This window comes from Miscanthus floridulus, unplaced genomic scaffold (genome assembly GCF_019320115.1).
Source record: "Miscanthus floridulus cultivar M001 unplaced genomic scaffold, ASM1932011v1 fs_516_2_3, whole genome shotgun sequence".
NCBI lineage: Eukaryota > Viridiplantae > Streptophyta > Magnoliopsida > Poales > Poaceae > Miscanthus > Miscanthus floridulus.
The window spans coordinates 1-14,507 of record NW_027096864.1 but is presented as its reverse complement, the minus strand read 5'-3'; the positions used below and the strand labels follow the sequence as shown (position 1 = coordinate 14,507).

Below are 14,507 nucleotides of genomic sequence, written 5' to 3'. Positions count from 1 at the left end.
GCACTACAGCATCTAGCTACGGCCAACAGATCGACCTCAATCCTCAAGTCGCTTGCCAAAAACCCACGCTAAAAGCGCCCAGAGAAAAAGAAAACAAAAGAGGACAGATCCGCGCGTGGTGCAAGAGCTCTTTTTCATGGTTTTTTCGCTGGAGATGGATGCAAGATCGACAAAAAGGCGAACAAAGATTGTGGTTGGTGCATGGTGCATCGCATCCTTTCCTCTTGCGGTTAGTCGCTTCATCAGCTCCGGAGTACTTTTTTCCGCTCGCTCTGTTCGTCGAGCGTCAGCACGGCACCATAGTCCATAGCTTCCAAAAAGCAACAGCGCGGGCCTAGAATTTCCACTGCCCAATAATTGCGACCCAACAGTGCTTCAGGTATGAACAGCTGCATTGCAATTGCCTCCGCGAGAGGCTTGCCTGCTCACGAACTGCAGTCGACAGGTGGCGTGATCCCAGCGATGGAGTTTCCGGCGGTGCCCGGTGGTGTGCGCTTTCGTGTCATGTGAGACGCCTCATAAACAATGCGGAGCAGTGCGCGGTTCTGGCCGGACAAGTGTCGCCGACGGAACGGCGGGGCCGCCGGGGCCGTATGTTGACTTGCAAGCTACACCCATGGCCCCAAGTGGCGAGCGGTGATAGGGCCACCGCACCGGCCGCGAAATATCTCGGCGCAGATGTGGATGCCAGGACGGCCACGCCAGCTGCTTGTACAGTAGGGGTAGCTGCTCGTCAAAGAGTAACGTGATCGTCGTGGTCACTGGTAGGTCGGTCTGTTTAATTCGGGGTCCTTGTCCTTCTCTGGATCAGCTCTCGTTTTCAGCAGTAAACCGAGTTTGAGAACTCCTAAACGAACTGGAGTACCTCATCGATCGATCGGTCTTCGTGGCAGCAGCTCAGCCTCCCCGGCCGGCCACCCTGGGAAACAATGAAGGTTGAAGAGACGACGACGAACCGAGACTTGCCGTGATGTTGAGCATGGCAAACGAGCATCGTGCAATCTTTCGATCTCGGCAAAACCTCACTCGATGGCCGATACCGGCAGTACATTCAATCCAACCAATGACGACGGGCGTCGTCGAGTGCCACAAGTTTGTCCAAGGACCAATGGAATTTCACTGTCGTAATGCCGCGCCCAGGTATCACTATCACGCACGGCATCTCGTGAAGATTCTAGAAATTTCAGTGAGAACAACGTGGAGGTCAAATAAGCGGTCAAAACACGTGTTTAGTTAGGTGAATTTGGAAATTTGGGTTACTGTAGCATTTTCGTTTTTATTTGGCAATTAGTGTTCAATCATGGACTAATTAGGCTCAAAACGTTCGTCTTGTAATTTCCAACCAAACTGTGCAATTAGTTTTTTTTTTCATCTACATTTAATGCTCCATACACGTATCGCAAGATTCGATGTGATGAGTACTGTAGCATTTTTTAGGAATTTGGAATAGCAACTGAACACGCGCAAAGCTTCCAAGACGGCCGCCGCCGGAGGAACCACAGCGCGCCGCGTAGCAGGGCTAGCTACCTTCCTCCCTACGCCAGCAGTGAGCAGTCAAAAACCCAAACCGAGCTTTCGGTCGGATGGAGGACCATGCTGAGGGCGGCAGAGAGTGCCAGCAGAGCTGAGAGCCCCGCCGGATCTGTAAAAATATCAGCAAAAAGCCACGGTTTGTCCGCTAGCCCAGGTTGGTCCCGACGCAGAGACGCGGTACTACGTGTGAGAGCGGCGCGGCTCGCCGTCGTTCCCTCGGCGGCAGGGCAGCGCCGTGGCTGGCCAGCGGGTCGTTACCGCCCAAAAGCAGGGCGCCCGCCCGCCCGCCGTAGCTGTCGTGGCGCCGGGTTTGCCGGCGCGCCAAGGGCCACGTAGCCGCGCGGCGGTCTGGGGGCGCCGCGACGTGGCATCGCGCATTCATTGCAAGCGCGCGTGCGGGCCGGTGCCGCCGTGGCGGGACGCCGTCCGTCCGTCCGCAAGCGCGCTCGTGCGCCCTAGGGCGGCTGCCATGCCATGGACCGCTCCGTCCTTCTCCCATCGGCAGTACATGCCGCCGACCTGTGGCCGCGACGTGCGAGAAGTGCTGGCGCGCGCGTGCCCGAGGCGTGTGTGCACTGGCCGAACAGATGGCGTGATGGAATTTGGCGCGCCGCCGTGGACCTGATGTATCGCCGTTCGCTGGGTTTATAAGTCGTACTTTTTCAGCCAACGAACATTATTTTTTTTCTCACAACAAATTAGCCAACAATATTTTTAGCCATGGTTTATCAAGCAAGTGAACTGGGCATATGTCTAGCCCAGGCTGTGCGGCGTTGGTGGAACGATTTTTTTTCCCAACAGGTAGGAGTGCATCCGTAAGACACTTCACCACCGCCGTGTGGGCGTGGCTAGGGTTTTGAGAAAGACTGGCCAGGATGCACGGCGGGTATGATAGGATGAGCGGGCTCGGGCTGTGCATCCTAACACCACGCTGGCCGCCTCGCGCTGGCCTGCTGGCCGGTGTGAAAGCTTCGACAACGAGGTGACGCCGCCCGCTGCTGGCCTCAACCTCAAGGAGATGGCAGCGTCCTTGAGGCGTCTTCGTCCTGCGCAAGGGGTGCCACGGACACATGACATGAGAGTTACGGCTTGGCTGCATGCTGTTGGAAAATTACTGACGGTCTAAAATATTTCCTGTTACAAATCGATATTTGACAGTGTGACGTAATTAAACTGTTTATATATTGCGAAAGGTGTGACGTAATTTTTATGTCATATACATGGTAGGCAAGCTAGGATTTTTTGTTTCTTGTATCCTTGATGAAAGAGTAGGCAAGCTAGGTGAGAGCCGTATATTTAAATTTGCATGCACTTGGGGCATGCTCTTCGTTCAAGGGGCTAGTTTGCAAACAATCTGTTTTCTCTATCGAAAACAAGAAGAATTTAATTAGTAACAATCTGTTAATACTTAGGTAAATACATCATTGCTTGGTTTTCTTTATATAGTTCTCTTTCATATACTATTAGAGCATCTCTTTCATATGTTGCAACTCCCAAAAAGATATTGGGAGGAAAAATAAGGTCATCTCCAAGAGTTTTTAATAATCCACTCCTAAAATATAGAATATAATTTTACATCATGAATCATATACTATTTCTAAATTATCGTAACCACTTATATATATTCACCATGTTCGCTTGTTGGTTTCAGCCAGACTTATTCAACCAGCCAACAGTGTTTTCCTCTCACAACAAACCAGCACCAGCCAGCCCAAACCAGCCTAGAAACCAAGCAGCGAACACGCCGATTATTTCTCTCTCGTACATTTGCATCAGAAACATTTTCCTACTCCTTATTCTTTCACAAAACCTTCCACCGCACCGATACGCACGGGAAAGCAAGCAGTATCCGCGCGACCTCGATTACGCGTAAAGTTACGCGCGACGGGAGAGGATTTCCCAAGTGCGTAAATTTCAGGAGTAATGATTAGGAGTTGTTGGAGAGGAGTTTTTTCCAATCTTGTTAAAAACCAAGATTGAGAAAGGAAATAGAATACTCTTGGAGATGTTCTTAGCAAACATACCTTCGGACTTGTATCATCGTGATCGCGAGTTGTTCTAGAGTCTGAGTCACATACAAGACCCAAAGGCACAAGGGCACTTTGAAAAGTTGAAAAAAACAAAGGTAAGAATCGTTTTGCCCTTTGATATTAGGTATAGATTAGGAGAAATGTGAGAATAGAGGTGGGTGGAAAGGAAAAAAATGTTTTTGACAATCTATTAGTTAATATTACTAGGTTGCAACTAATGAGATTTAGGGTTAGTTTGGTTCCTTTATTAGCTTTGCCTCACCTTGTCGGGCGAGGCTAGCCTTGTAGGGTGGGAAAGCCAAATCGGCTAGCTTCAGATAGCAAGAAAAAATCTTACCAGGACAAAAAAAATGAGAACGTTTGCCAAACATTCAAACCTAAAACCACATTTGATTTTCCTTGCCTGGCAAGGTGAGATACGATTTGGCTAGAATCCAAACGTACCGTCAGACCCTTGATCGTTAGGTGAACTTGTCACAGTCATTTTCCCCTTGGAAAAAAAGAAGATGAGACGGCGCAACTGTGTGGATGAAGAAATTTTGAAATAAATTGAGGAAACAATTACCGATTTAGATATGTTCGACTTGAAGGGCATGGATACAAAAAGTAGTTTGACAGATATTGAACTCGACCCTCCATACTGAACTATGGCGCATATGAAAAGTCGTTTCTTGGGCTCTTCCTCGTGTATTATCGTCAGTGGGCATTTGTCAGCTGTGAGCCGCCCTTTTGTTAGCCTGTCCATCGTTGTCGCTCGTGATGTAGCCCTGTTGATTCTTGGTTCTTGAGGAGGAGCAATACAGCCACCGAGAAGGACACAGGAATTAGACGGAGGCAATTCGGAAGGACGCTCTCCTTTCAGTTTCAGGGATCCAGTGTTGTGCCCCACGGATCCAACCGATAGACGCCGGGACCAAGACCCCTCTTGGGCCGTGCGAACGGGAGCCTTGCGCATCCAGGTCATTCAAAATAGTTAAGCAGGCCCAATTTGGACCAAACCTTTTGGGCTTCCAGCAAAGCTTATCTGCTATTCGCGGATCGATTCTAATGCAGCCAAGCCCACAAACTGTCAGGTTTGCAGGTGACAGGGTGTGCATGATGCATACGACGGGAACGTGATGGCTGGGGTTTGGGTACCGAGCCACCTATATTTTTTCCTTTAAAATTAATATATTATTATTTATTATACTCAGAGTAAAATGCATTCAGAGTCCTCCAACTTTTAGCTCCCTTCCATCTACATCCTCGAACTAAAAAAACAACTATGTAGGTCCTCGAACTATTTCCGTGGTGCACCGACGGTCCAAAAGCAGCCACGCGAGCCACATAAGTCCGACGTGGCGGTGCCACAGTGGAAGACGGAAGCTCCTGGCATCGCAATTTATATATATAAAAAAACCTTGCGAATGTTGTCTTCCTCACTTCCAACTCAAGCCGCTCTCTTCTCCAATCTTTCTCAGCCAGTATAGGAGACGAGGGCCGGCCGGGGCGGCGGCGAACTCGCGGAAAGGGAGTAGTGAAGCCGAAGGCGCGAGTCCGTCTGTGGCAGCGAGCTCCGCAGTGGGTGCCGCCCGGTCGCACAGATTGCGGCGTGGCGGCACCATGTCAGGTCATCGACAGCTTAAAGGGTAAGCGGCACCGATCTATGGTAAGTGTCCTGGAGCTGTATCCCTATACTCAATGCTATCTATGGCTATCAATTTGGGGCGGTAATAGTAGGTCTGGTAGGTAGCATCCTGTTTTGGTGGCTATGCTCCGGTTCTGTGTCTAATTTTAGGGTTCATTTTCGTTCTTTAGGGCCTGACGATGAAGAGTTTTCAGTGGAAGTGCATCATGGTGACTTTTTCTATGGGTCTGGTGTAGATCGGGTGTACGTCAATGGCAAGGTTGATGATTGGTACGATAATGTCAAAGTGAAGTACTGGTCTTTTCCTGGAGTAGATGAGATACCAGTGGTGCTAGGTTATGATCTGGGTGTCCCCATGTATTGGTTGTTGCCTGAGATGGACATGTCAACCGGTTTACGTTTGATTGAATCAGATAAAGAAGCACGAACAATGAAGCAAGTTGCATTTAAGGTCAAGAACTATGTGCTTTTTATGGACCATTACAATTCAATTGATGGCAACAACTGGGAGGACATTGTGTTCAATCCAATTGCATCCTTACCCAAAGTGATCAGTTCTATAAAGGTGCCTGTCCCTCCTAGGACATATTCTGCTAATTGTGATGATAGTGAAGACAGTTCAGAAGTGGATTTTGTTGACAGTTACTATGACGTTGTTGATGATGATGATGACCTGTTTTGTGACAATGTTGATGAAGGGGTGGTTGATGAGGGTGCAGCAAAGGGGATAATAGTCAGAGCAGGGAGGAACAGAAATGCCCCAACTGGCATAGACAAGGACTCAGCAAGCAAAGAATGGGATGATTTGAACTCTGATGAAGAAGAATTGGAGTTACCAGAATCTGATGAAGAGGGTCAGGTTGGGCAGAATATGAGAAGTTTCAGACCAGAAGATTTACAGAACCCCATTTTCAAAGTTGGCATGAAGTTTGATTCAGTAGAGGTGCTCAGAAAGGATATTACCGAATATAGTATCAAGAATAGAGTGGAGATAAAGATGCCCAAAAATGATAGGATCAGAATCAAAGCTCATTGTGATGATGGTTGTCCATGGTACTTGTATGCTTCATTTGATAGGGGTGAACTGTTTTGTGATCAAGACTTTTGTGTCACGGCTATTTGATGAGGCAACACCTTGTTTCCTACACCTTCTTCTATAAAATACTATTAAAATTCTATATAAATTGCTGCTGAAATAATATATAAATTGCTACTGACAGTGTCTACCTTCTTCCATTGTTTTCTCCCTATTTAAGACTACTAATTGGGTCCCCTTTTTCCAGGCTGCCCAAGGTGTGAGGCAAACTCCAATGAGTCAACCTATGTCAGATTCTGTCTACATCATCTCTAACCTACCACCAGCAAGGCATATACCCCTGACAATAGCATTAAAGATTATGAGGGCCAGCATGGTAAACGTAGCCAAAAAGAAGCAGAATGTGTCACCAACCAAGAAGACCAAGAATGTCAAGTCCAAGAACCAACCAACTGCATCAAAGTGAAGACAATGTAGTGTCATCCTTTTGTACATGAGAAATAGTTGCCTTTTATGTAGCAGCTAAGGTTTTCTTTTGTCTAGCAGCATTGGCTGCCTTTTGTCAAGCAGCTAAGGTTGCCTTTGTGCAGTGATAATGTACCGTCTAGTTGTAGTTTTATGGCCATAGAAGGAATGACCTAAATTATTGTATGTAATTGCAGTGACTGAATTGACAATGATGGTAATGGTATGTCAGCTTATCAACTTTCAGTGCATCTTATCAACTTCTGTCAATTGGTGGAAGAGAATTGCATAAAACAAACTAAAACAAATATTGCATTGATACAAACAGAAATTCCATTCACTGAATATGACTGTTAACTAAAACGAGATATAGGTTTTCCATAACACTTGAACACATGATTAACAGGATTACTAAGCTGCCACTTTTACTTGAAAACATGATTATTACACCTAGACAACAAACATAGCAACAACTACAAGGCACACTGCTACAATTTTTTCTAGTTCTATCAACTTTTGTAGCTTTTCAGCTACTCTATCACTTCCATTCTTTAGAGATAGTACATCATCAAGCAAAGGTGTCAATTCGGTCTTATTGTCTTCCAGTACTCCCTCAATATGTCCAATCGCAATCTTGATCTGCTCAACTTCAGCCAAGGGCTCAGGCCTAGTGCCGGTGTCAGCAGCCCCTCTGTTCTCAATCATCCCCTCTTAATCCGCAGTTTCTCATACTTGTCGGCAAACAGATACCAAGGGCAAGTTTGAGGGTCCTGCAATTTACACAACAAGGGTTCAACAAAAGCAAAGCAAAAGGAGCAGACAGCTATAGGGTGGTTCAACGTTAGGGCTTAAATCTCTCTCATGAAGCCGGCACTTGAAGAAGATGGCCCCCGGGACCTTAGATCCTGGACCCAAAGTGAGCTCTAAGATCTCCTCGCCACATGTGGGGCACGACACAAGGGGCAGCCCAATGCGCTTCCCGAATTTGGGGGCCTCAACCCTCTGCGCGGACGATGAGCTACCGAGCATCATCGCATCTTCAACCAGTAGGCGGCAGCGGGAGGCTGCGTGCGATGGACCGGAGAATGCAGGCCGCGAGCAACAAGCGGCGAGAGGCACGCGGCGGCAGACGAGCCAAGAACGCTGACAAAGATTGGGGAAGAGAAGGCTAGAGTACCCACTAATGAAATAAAACGTTCGCAGGGGGCTTTTGTGCTAAATTGCCACGACCTCAGCTTCCATATGCCACTCTGGCACGACCACGTCGGATTATGTGGCTGGCGTGGCTGCTTCTGGACCGTGAGTGCGTCACGGCAATAGATCATGGACCTAGATAGTTACTTTAATAGTTCGAGGATGCAGATGGGAAGGCACCAAAAGTTTGAGGACCCACAGTGCAATTTACTCTAAATAGATTACTGGAGTTATCTTAAGTCAAACTTTTTAAACTTTGACCGAATTTCAAGAAAAAGCTCGTCAAGATTTATAACATCAAATTGGCATCATTGGATATACCATATATTTTCATAATTGCTGATTGTATGTCATAGATGTTGTTACTCGTTCTCATAAAGTCAGTCAAAACTTAAGATAGTTTGATTTGCACGAATTTTAGGATTTGATTTTTTTGGACAGAAGTAGTAGTTTCTTTTATGTTGTTTAAGACTTGCATTCAAAACTTCACACCGAGATTAACGAGTCGAGGCTAACTCAGCTAACGAGCCGAGTCAAAGTTGAACACTCATAAAAATCAAGTAAGTTTAGTTTTGAAACAAAACAGCATAGCAAGAGTAATTTTAAAACAAAAAAACCGAACCAAATTAGCATTCTTTTTCTCCACCCACTGATAAGTTCCACCAAATAAAACAAAGCATTGGAGACGTACTATTTCATTGTGCATTACATCCGGTGCCTAACCAGAGAAAAGGCAACCACCTTATCCGCTATGTGTCATCTACGAAGTTAACGCTACATGAAAACCAGACGTGTGTAGTGTGCCCCCTCGATTGGAGGGAGATTTAGTACTAACACTGTTCAAGTAAGTCACGCCGTGCTTTTCCTATGCACATCTCGATAACCCAACAAAGCTCCAAGAGCTCGCAAAGGCTTACAAAGCCATTATAGAACTCTAGGATCAATTTTGCACCGTAATAGCAGTAGCAGGTGAGGCCTCCACAACATTCGTGCGCGCACTAAGAGGCCGTTCGGCAAGGCTTCCCGAGCTGCTCCGGCTCCGGCTCCTGCCGAAGCCCTGCCAAACGAGCGACAGGAGGGACGGCTCAGCCGTCGAAGCCCGAATGAGTCGGAGCTCTTTGTGTATTGCGCAGACAGGAGACATGAAAACAAGTTCCTCCCAACTCCTCTTTCGTCAGGTCGTGAAAGGACGCAGTGGCCCTCCTGCTTCGAGCGCATCGCAGCCAGGTCAGCCACTCCATCTGCAACATTGTGTCATACTACTAGAATAAGGAGGGGTTGGAGCACATGCACCCTTAGAAGAGGAAGGTTCACGCGGGGCGCCATAGAGGATCTCTCGAGAAGTCCATATTGTTGTTTGATATTAGACGCACACTTGGTTGACTTGGTATATTAGCCAGAGGATAAACCCAATGCATCTAAGTGTAACCAATATAACAAACGGAATGGATAGAGGAGTACTGAAGAAGAAGAATCATATCCTCGATCAATAGCCCTTCGGTGGACAGATCAGATATCAGTCTAATTTTGGAGTAGGCGAAAGGTTTTTTATAGAGATTGTAATTAAGTAGTTTTTTTTAGCTTTGTTAGCTAGTCGCTGGAAGCATTTTGCGGCATGGTTGGGACAAGCACGTGCGTGTTGTTGGAACTTCCTCAATGCCGATTGTAAGTCTCCTGTGTCTAGCTAATAGAGGCCTCTCTTTGCTCGAAAAAAAGAAAAAGAAGAACAGAGACAGAATTCGGAGTTCAGGAGAGATTGGGTAGTTTCAGTTCTATTCATTCAGACCTGAACCCGAACCAGCCAGGCAGTATTTATACGCACACATCATTACACGGCCACCGGCCCAATCTTGGCACAAGGCCCAATACGCTACACAGCTCACAACGGCCCAAAGCGAATATCCATTCCAGCCCATCAGCCACTCGTAACGTCTCCACTCATCTTCACTGTTGCAGGATTGACAACAGCCTACTCCCCTTCTTCTGCTTGTACCTGACATAGTGTGTTTTTCGCGACCGTACCTGACATAGTGTTGTGAAAATGTGATGGGCAAGAAAATGTTAACCTAAATGTGTTGGAAAGAGAGGACTTCCATAGCGCTGCATAGCAAAAGAAAAAAGAGGTTTAGTAAAAAAAAAAAGAAAAAGGAGACGATATAACTTGGTTAGATAAGTTACTTAAGGTAAAGAGCAAGCCAACTAAAACTCCCGTGCTAGCAAAAAAGACAGGAAATGTACCTTCCTATTACAATATGAACATTTCTATGTGGTGTTTGTCATTGCAATCCGGAGCAAAGTAATTAGTGAACATTTTCTATATGTTGCTGCTCATCCTCAAGTAGATGTGGGACATGATGGCAGCAGCAAAGGAGATGTATATGTATTTTTTTTTTATAAAAGCGCACGCACACACACGTTTGTGTTAATATCAGAGTAGCATTACAAATAACACCTTCCAAGAAGGTGGAAGTACCGGTCACAACCTAGGCGACACACACGGAATGACAATGCTTTGCATTTGCCTGTGATGAACTACTGAAATCCTAGCTATCTTTTGAAATTTATCAAAATACTGTCCAAATACTTAACCTGAAAATAGGGATAAAAACATTTTTTAATAAAACAGTAGGGACAAATCCGCATGATAGTTTGTCTTTTTATAGTTGAATGAACACTATTAGATGCCTTTATCGGGAAGGGTAAGCTTATTGTTGACGTCGAATCGGATCACACACCAGTAAGGGCCAGCACGCATGAGGTTGCACACGTCGCGCAACGAGTACACCTCAAGATCAGCAAGACCGATTGGCAGGTCGGTAGAGCCGATTTGAGACCCATTCTTCGCCTGAAGAGCTCGAGAACACCTCCCAGGAAGACCTGTCAGGGAGATGCACGTGAAGGTTGTCATAGGATCAGCAAGGCCATCTAGAACGTCGCCGAATCTCGTTGAGAAATGCGCCAAACAACAGTGGATTGGAAAAGTTAGGATAAAAAGGTAGTAGATGTGTTTTGGATCGATTGGATGTTGGAATTCACAATCGCCTATGATCCTCCAATATATATAGAGATAGTTGTTTTTTCTTAGTAGGAAACATACTCAAGACACAATTTGTAAGTTTTCCACATCAAAACGCGAGCCGGAACCGAGTACAACTCAAAGCGCACTCGGACCAGGAACCGGATCCTGCCTCAGATCTGTCCACTTTGTTGGGGGTAACGCAGAGAAACTCATTTTTGGAAATGAGTCAGGTTGGCTTTGTTGCAGCGTACATTGAAACTTCTGACTGAAAGGAGCCTCGGAACATCGATACTTCTGACACACATCAAAACTTTTGATGTAGGGCCAAGTTGGCATGCTAGCTGTACGATGAGCAGAGAAACCGACCTAGCCGGTTTAGGAATCCGGCTAGGCCAATTTTGGCAGATTAAGCCCAAAACCCTCTTTCTTTGCTCAGACTCCAAACACGATGACCCAAACGTCGTTCTAGATTTTCTTGATGCCAGGAATCTCATTGTGGAGTCCATTGCACATGTTGATACATTTTTTTTGCTGTTAACACTTATTCTTCAGTTTAAAAACACAAGAATGAAAATCACAGAGCAGAAAAGATAAGGGTAAAATCACCATCGAATTTGAAAGTAGGTGTATCAGGTACGAACAAAAAAGTCCCTTTTTATATTTGATTATTAAAGCTGAGGTGATTGGTTAGTCGAACAGTGTGATTTATAGTACAATTGTTTTACAGAAGTAGTACACTATCTTTTGAGTCCTGAAGTACAGTGTTAGAGAAGGACCGTACCGTACGTGTTGTGAAGTTCAGAGCCGACGTCGCGCTAGTGTTCACTGTGTGTTTTTCCCGTACTGCCCGTGCCATGTAACGATAACGACGGCAGCGACCGTCCTGCACATATGACCGTGCACCGCGTGCTCGTACTGGACAGGAGGCTAGGCGACGGGGGCGATCTATGTGAATGTGATGCGACTTGGCATCGCAGAGGCAGAGCTGGGTGTCGAACAATCACAAAAGCTGAGATACCCGAATCAACAGGGCTATACAACGTGAGCTGACATGTGCCACGATGGAGAACACTGGAGCACACAAGGACTAGTACTTTCTGCTGACACACACGCATGTGATCGAGCTCCCAGCACTTGCAGATGTCGTCGTTCCCAGCTGCCTTGAAATCACGCTGATGAGTCGATCAAACATTTTTTTTGTGTGTGTGTGCAGGAAGGAAGCGATCTCCATTCTACGACCTCGTGCAATCTTCCCCACTAGTAGCCACGGAAAATGCAACAGCGCACACTACAGTAGCGAACCAAATGAGCAGAACGCAATGCACGTTGGCCGCTCGTCCAAGAACCGCAAGCCGGCTCACGGCTTCCCACGGTCTGGTCCCCCGAAGGGCGGTCCGCTGTAGCAGAGGCACGAGTTCCATGCCGTCTTCGTAACCGGCATTCAGCACCCCGAACCCGAAGCAGAGCTGCCAAATTCCCAGCCGCCCATATGACACCCCAACCCCATGTGACCGTGCTGCGACCCATGTCTGTCTCGGTCCGCAAAGGCCCAGCCACCTCCCTTCGTTGATCGGGCGATCCCTTCGCCGCTGCGCCACTCTGCGGTAAAGCACTGCGGCGGAGTGCCCGAGTGGGAGCTCGTGAGCGCGTGCAACGCAGTTAAAACCTGCCCTGGGCGTAGCCGGACGGGGAAAAGGTCCGTCCGACACGAGCTATATATTCCAGTCCCACCGCCCTCTCTCTCTCTCTCTGCACAAACCAACGCTGCTGCGGGTCTTTGCACCACCAAGCCAAAAGAGTGTCCAGGGGCAGGCAGGGCGCGCAGAGCTAGCTAGCTAGCTTCTCTTGGCTCCGGCCGCGCACCGTTTGTTCTCGGCATCGTCTTGTGCCCTCAAGCTAGTGTCTCGTCGGGTTCAGGAACCCGGATGGCTGCGGTGGTGGTGGCCGTCGAGGCCGCCGCGGTGCCGAGCGGCGCCTGCAGGAGCAAGTCGTCGTCGTACCTGGCGAGGAGCCTCTACTGGAGGCTGCGCGCGGGCCTCCGGAGGCTGCAGTCGGAGCGGCCGGGCAGGTGGCGCAGGGGCACCGCCGGTAGGTTCAGTTTCCACTACGACGCCCTCAGCTACGCGCTCAGCTTCGACGACGGCCGCGCCTCCGCCGACTTCCTACGGTGACCGATCTACCGGCGGTCGCTTCAGTTGTAGGAGTACTACTACTACTAGCGATGGAGGAGTATGGGGCGGTAGTGTGTCGATGTGTGTCGAGGCGGCAATGTTTCATGATGCTTGCACCTGTTGTGTTCTTGTTGCTTCTGCTGCGCCGTGCTGTAAACTATGCGGTTATGCCTCGTCTCGTCTGGTCTTGTTTGTCATTGGACTGTTTCATGACAAGAGAACCAGCTAGACAAACACGTTGAGCTCCATATTGTGATTTACCCATTTTTCCGGTTGCCGATTGTACCAGGCAGGACCTGTGGTGAGAAAAATCGGATCAAATGGAGAGGATTTTAGTACATACTCCAATTGTTAATCGAGAGCAGCCAGTACTACTACATCGGCGGTCTTGACTCGTGAACAGTGGAAGTAGGACTGTAGGAGTATGTACACAACGCAGCCCCGATCCATCGCTTTCTATATTTTGCCTGGGAAATGTTTCATCAGAGTGCAGATAGCAGCAGCCAGCAGCCAGAACGGCGTAGCGAGTTCGCCCATCTTCGGATGAGCTCATGCGTTCGCACCGGAAGTCAAAGGTGACGACCGCGACGCGAATCGTGATCTCTTCGGGGCGCGGGCAAAGCTCAGCAGAGGTGGTGAATCTCACAAAAAGGAGTAATAAATAAAAAGTGAAAGGCCATCCTCTCACTGTCCATGTCCCCCATTCCTCGGTTCGCCGGAAAGTGAAAGAGAGAAGAACAAAAAGCTCTGCTTAACCAACTTTCACTTCTGTTACTGCTCGATGAACGCAATGGAGGTATGAAAACGGCGTCATTTTCTTCCTAGTCACGCTCGCGTCTGAAAAGTCTGTAGGGCATGCAGACAACTAGACAAGGTGACATGATGCACGATACTAGTGTGTTTCTTTAATAACCTTCCGATTTTCAGTGAACCGTCCTGTTCAATCACTGGCGTCGGTATTTGCTTGCTGGCTGCTGCATGCACAAAAGAGGAACATATTACTTACGGATGCGCTGGAACTGTATCATGGATATGTTGTATGGTTGATATTTTTGATGAACCTGATATGTATTAATCATGTATGGTTGCATAATAGTGGATGTGACCTTCTAGAATTAATATAGCATAAACATTATAAACATGTGTGTCCTATTTTTTTTAGTAGCTCGCGAACTAAATAAGCCAAGCTAAGCTGTCCCTCTGTAATATTAACGAGCTGAGCCGGGCTGGTTAGCCAGCCAACTTAAGCTGCACCGAGCCGAACTTAAGGCGGCTCGATTTGCAGCCCTATTTACGTACTGTGGCACCTGTGTCGTTAACTCCAATGGGCCAGCAAGTCGCTGCTGCGCTAGCCCGTACGATAACTCGGATGGCATATCGTCCTTAGGCCCAGTAGAGAGTATTGTCAGTAGACTCACACATGGGCTGGACG

At 47.6% G+C, this 14,507-nt stretch overlaps 2 protein-coding genes across 2 annotated transcripts; both read left to right on the top strand.

Moving 5' to 3' along the window:
• The first annotated feature begins 5,165 nt into the window (after window positions 1–5,165).
• LOC136532055 (uncharacterized) lies at window positions 5,166–6,489 on the top strand. The gene is made up of 3 exons (XM_066524683.1): window positions 5,166–5,191; window positions 5,341–6,243; window positions 6,474–6,489. Exons 1-3 carry the CDS (start codon window positions 5,166–5,168, stop codon window positions 6,487–6,489), a joined length of 945 nt encoding a protein of 314 aa, XP_066380780.1.
• A 6,188-nt stretch (window positions 6,490–12,677) lies between these two features.
• Window positions 12,678–13,385, top strand: LOC136532042 (uncharacterized). The gene has a single exon (XM_066524671.1). It carries the CDS (start codon window positions 12,830–12,832, stop codon window positions 13,073–13,075), a length of 246 nt encoding a protein of 81 aa, XP_066380768.1. The 5' UTR covers window positions 12,678–12,829; the 3' UTR covers window positions 13,076–13,385.
• The last annotated feature ends 1,122 nt before the right edge of the window (window positions 13,386–14,507 follow it).

Coding starts and splice junctions, on each gene's coding strand:
- LOC136532042 (XM_066524671.1), top strand. CDS start 12,830: ATGGCTGCGGTGGTGGTGGCCGTCGAGGCCGCCGCGGTGCCGAGCGGC.
- LOC136532055 (XM_066524683.1), top strand. CDS start 5,166: ATGTCAGGTCATCGACAGCTTAAAGG. Junction 5,192..5,340: donor GGTCATCGACAGCTTAAAGG/GTAAGCGGCACC, acceptor GTCTAATTTTAG/GGTTCATTTTCGTTCTTTAG.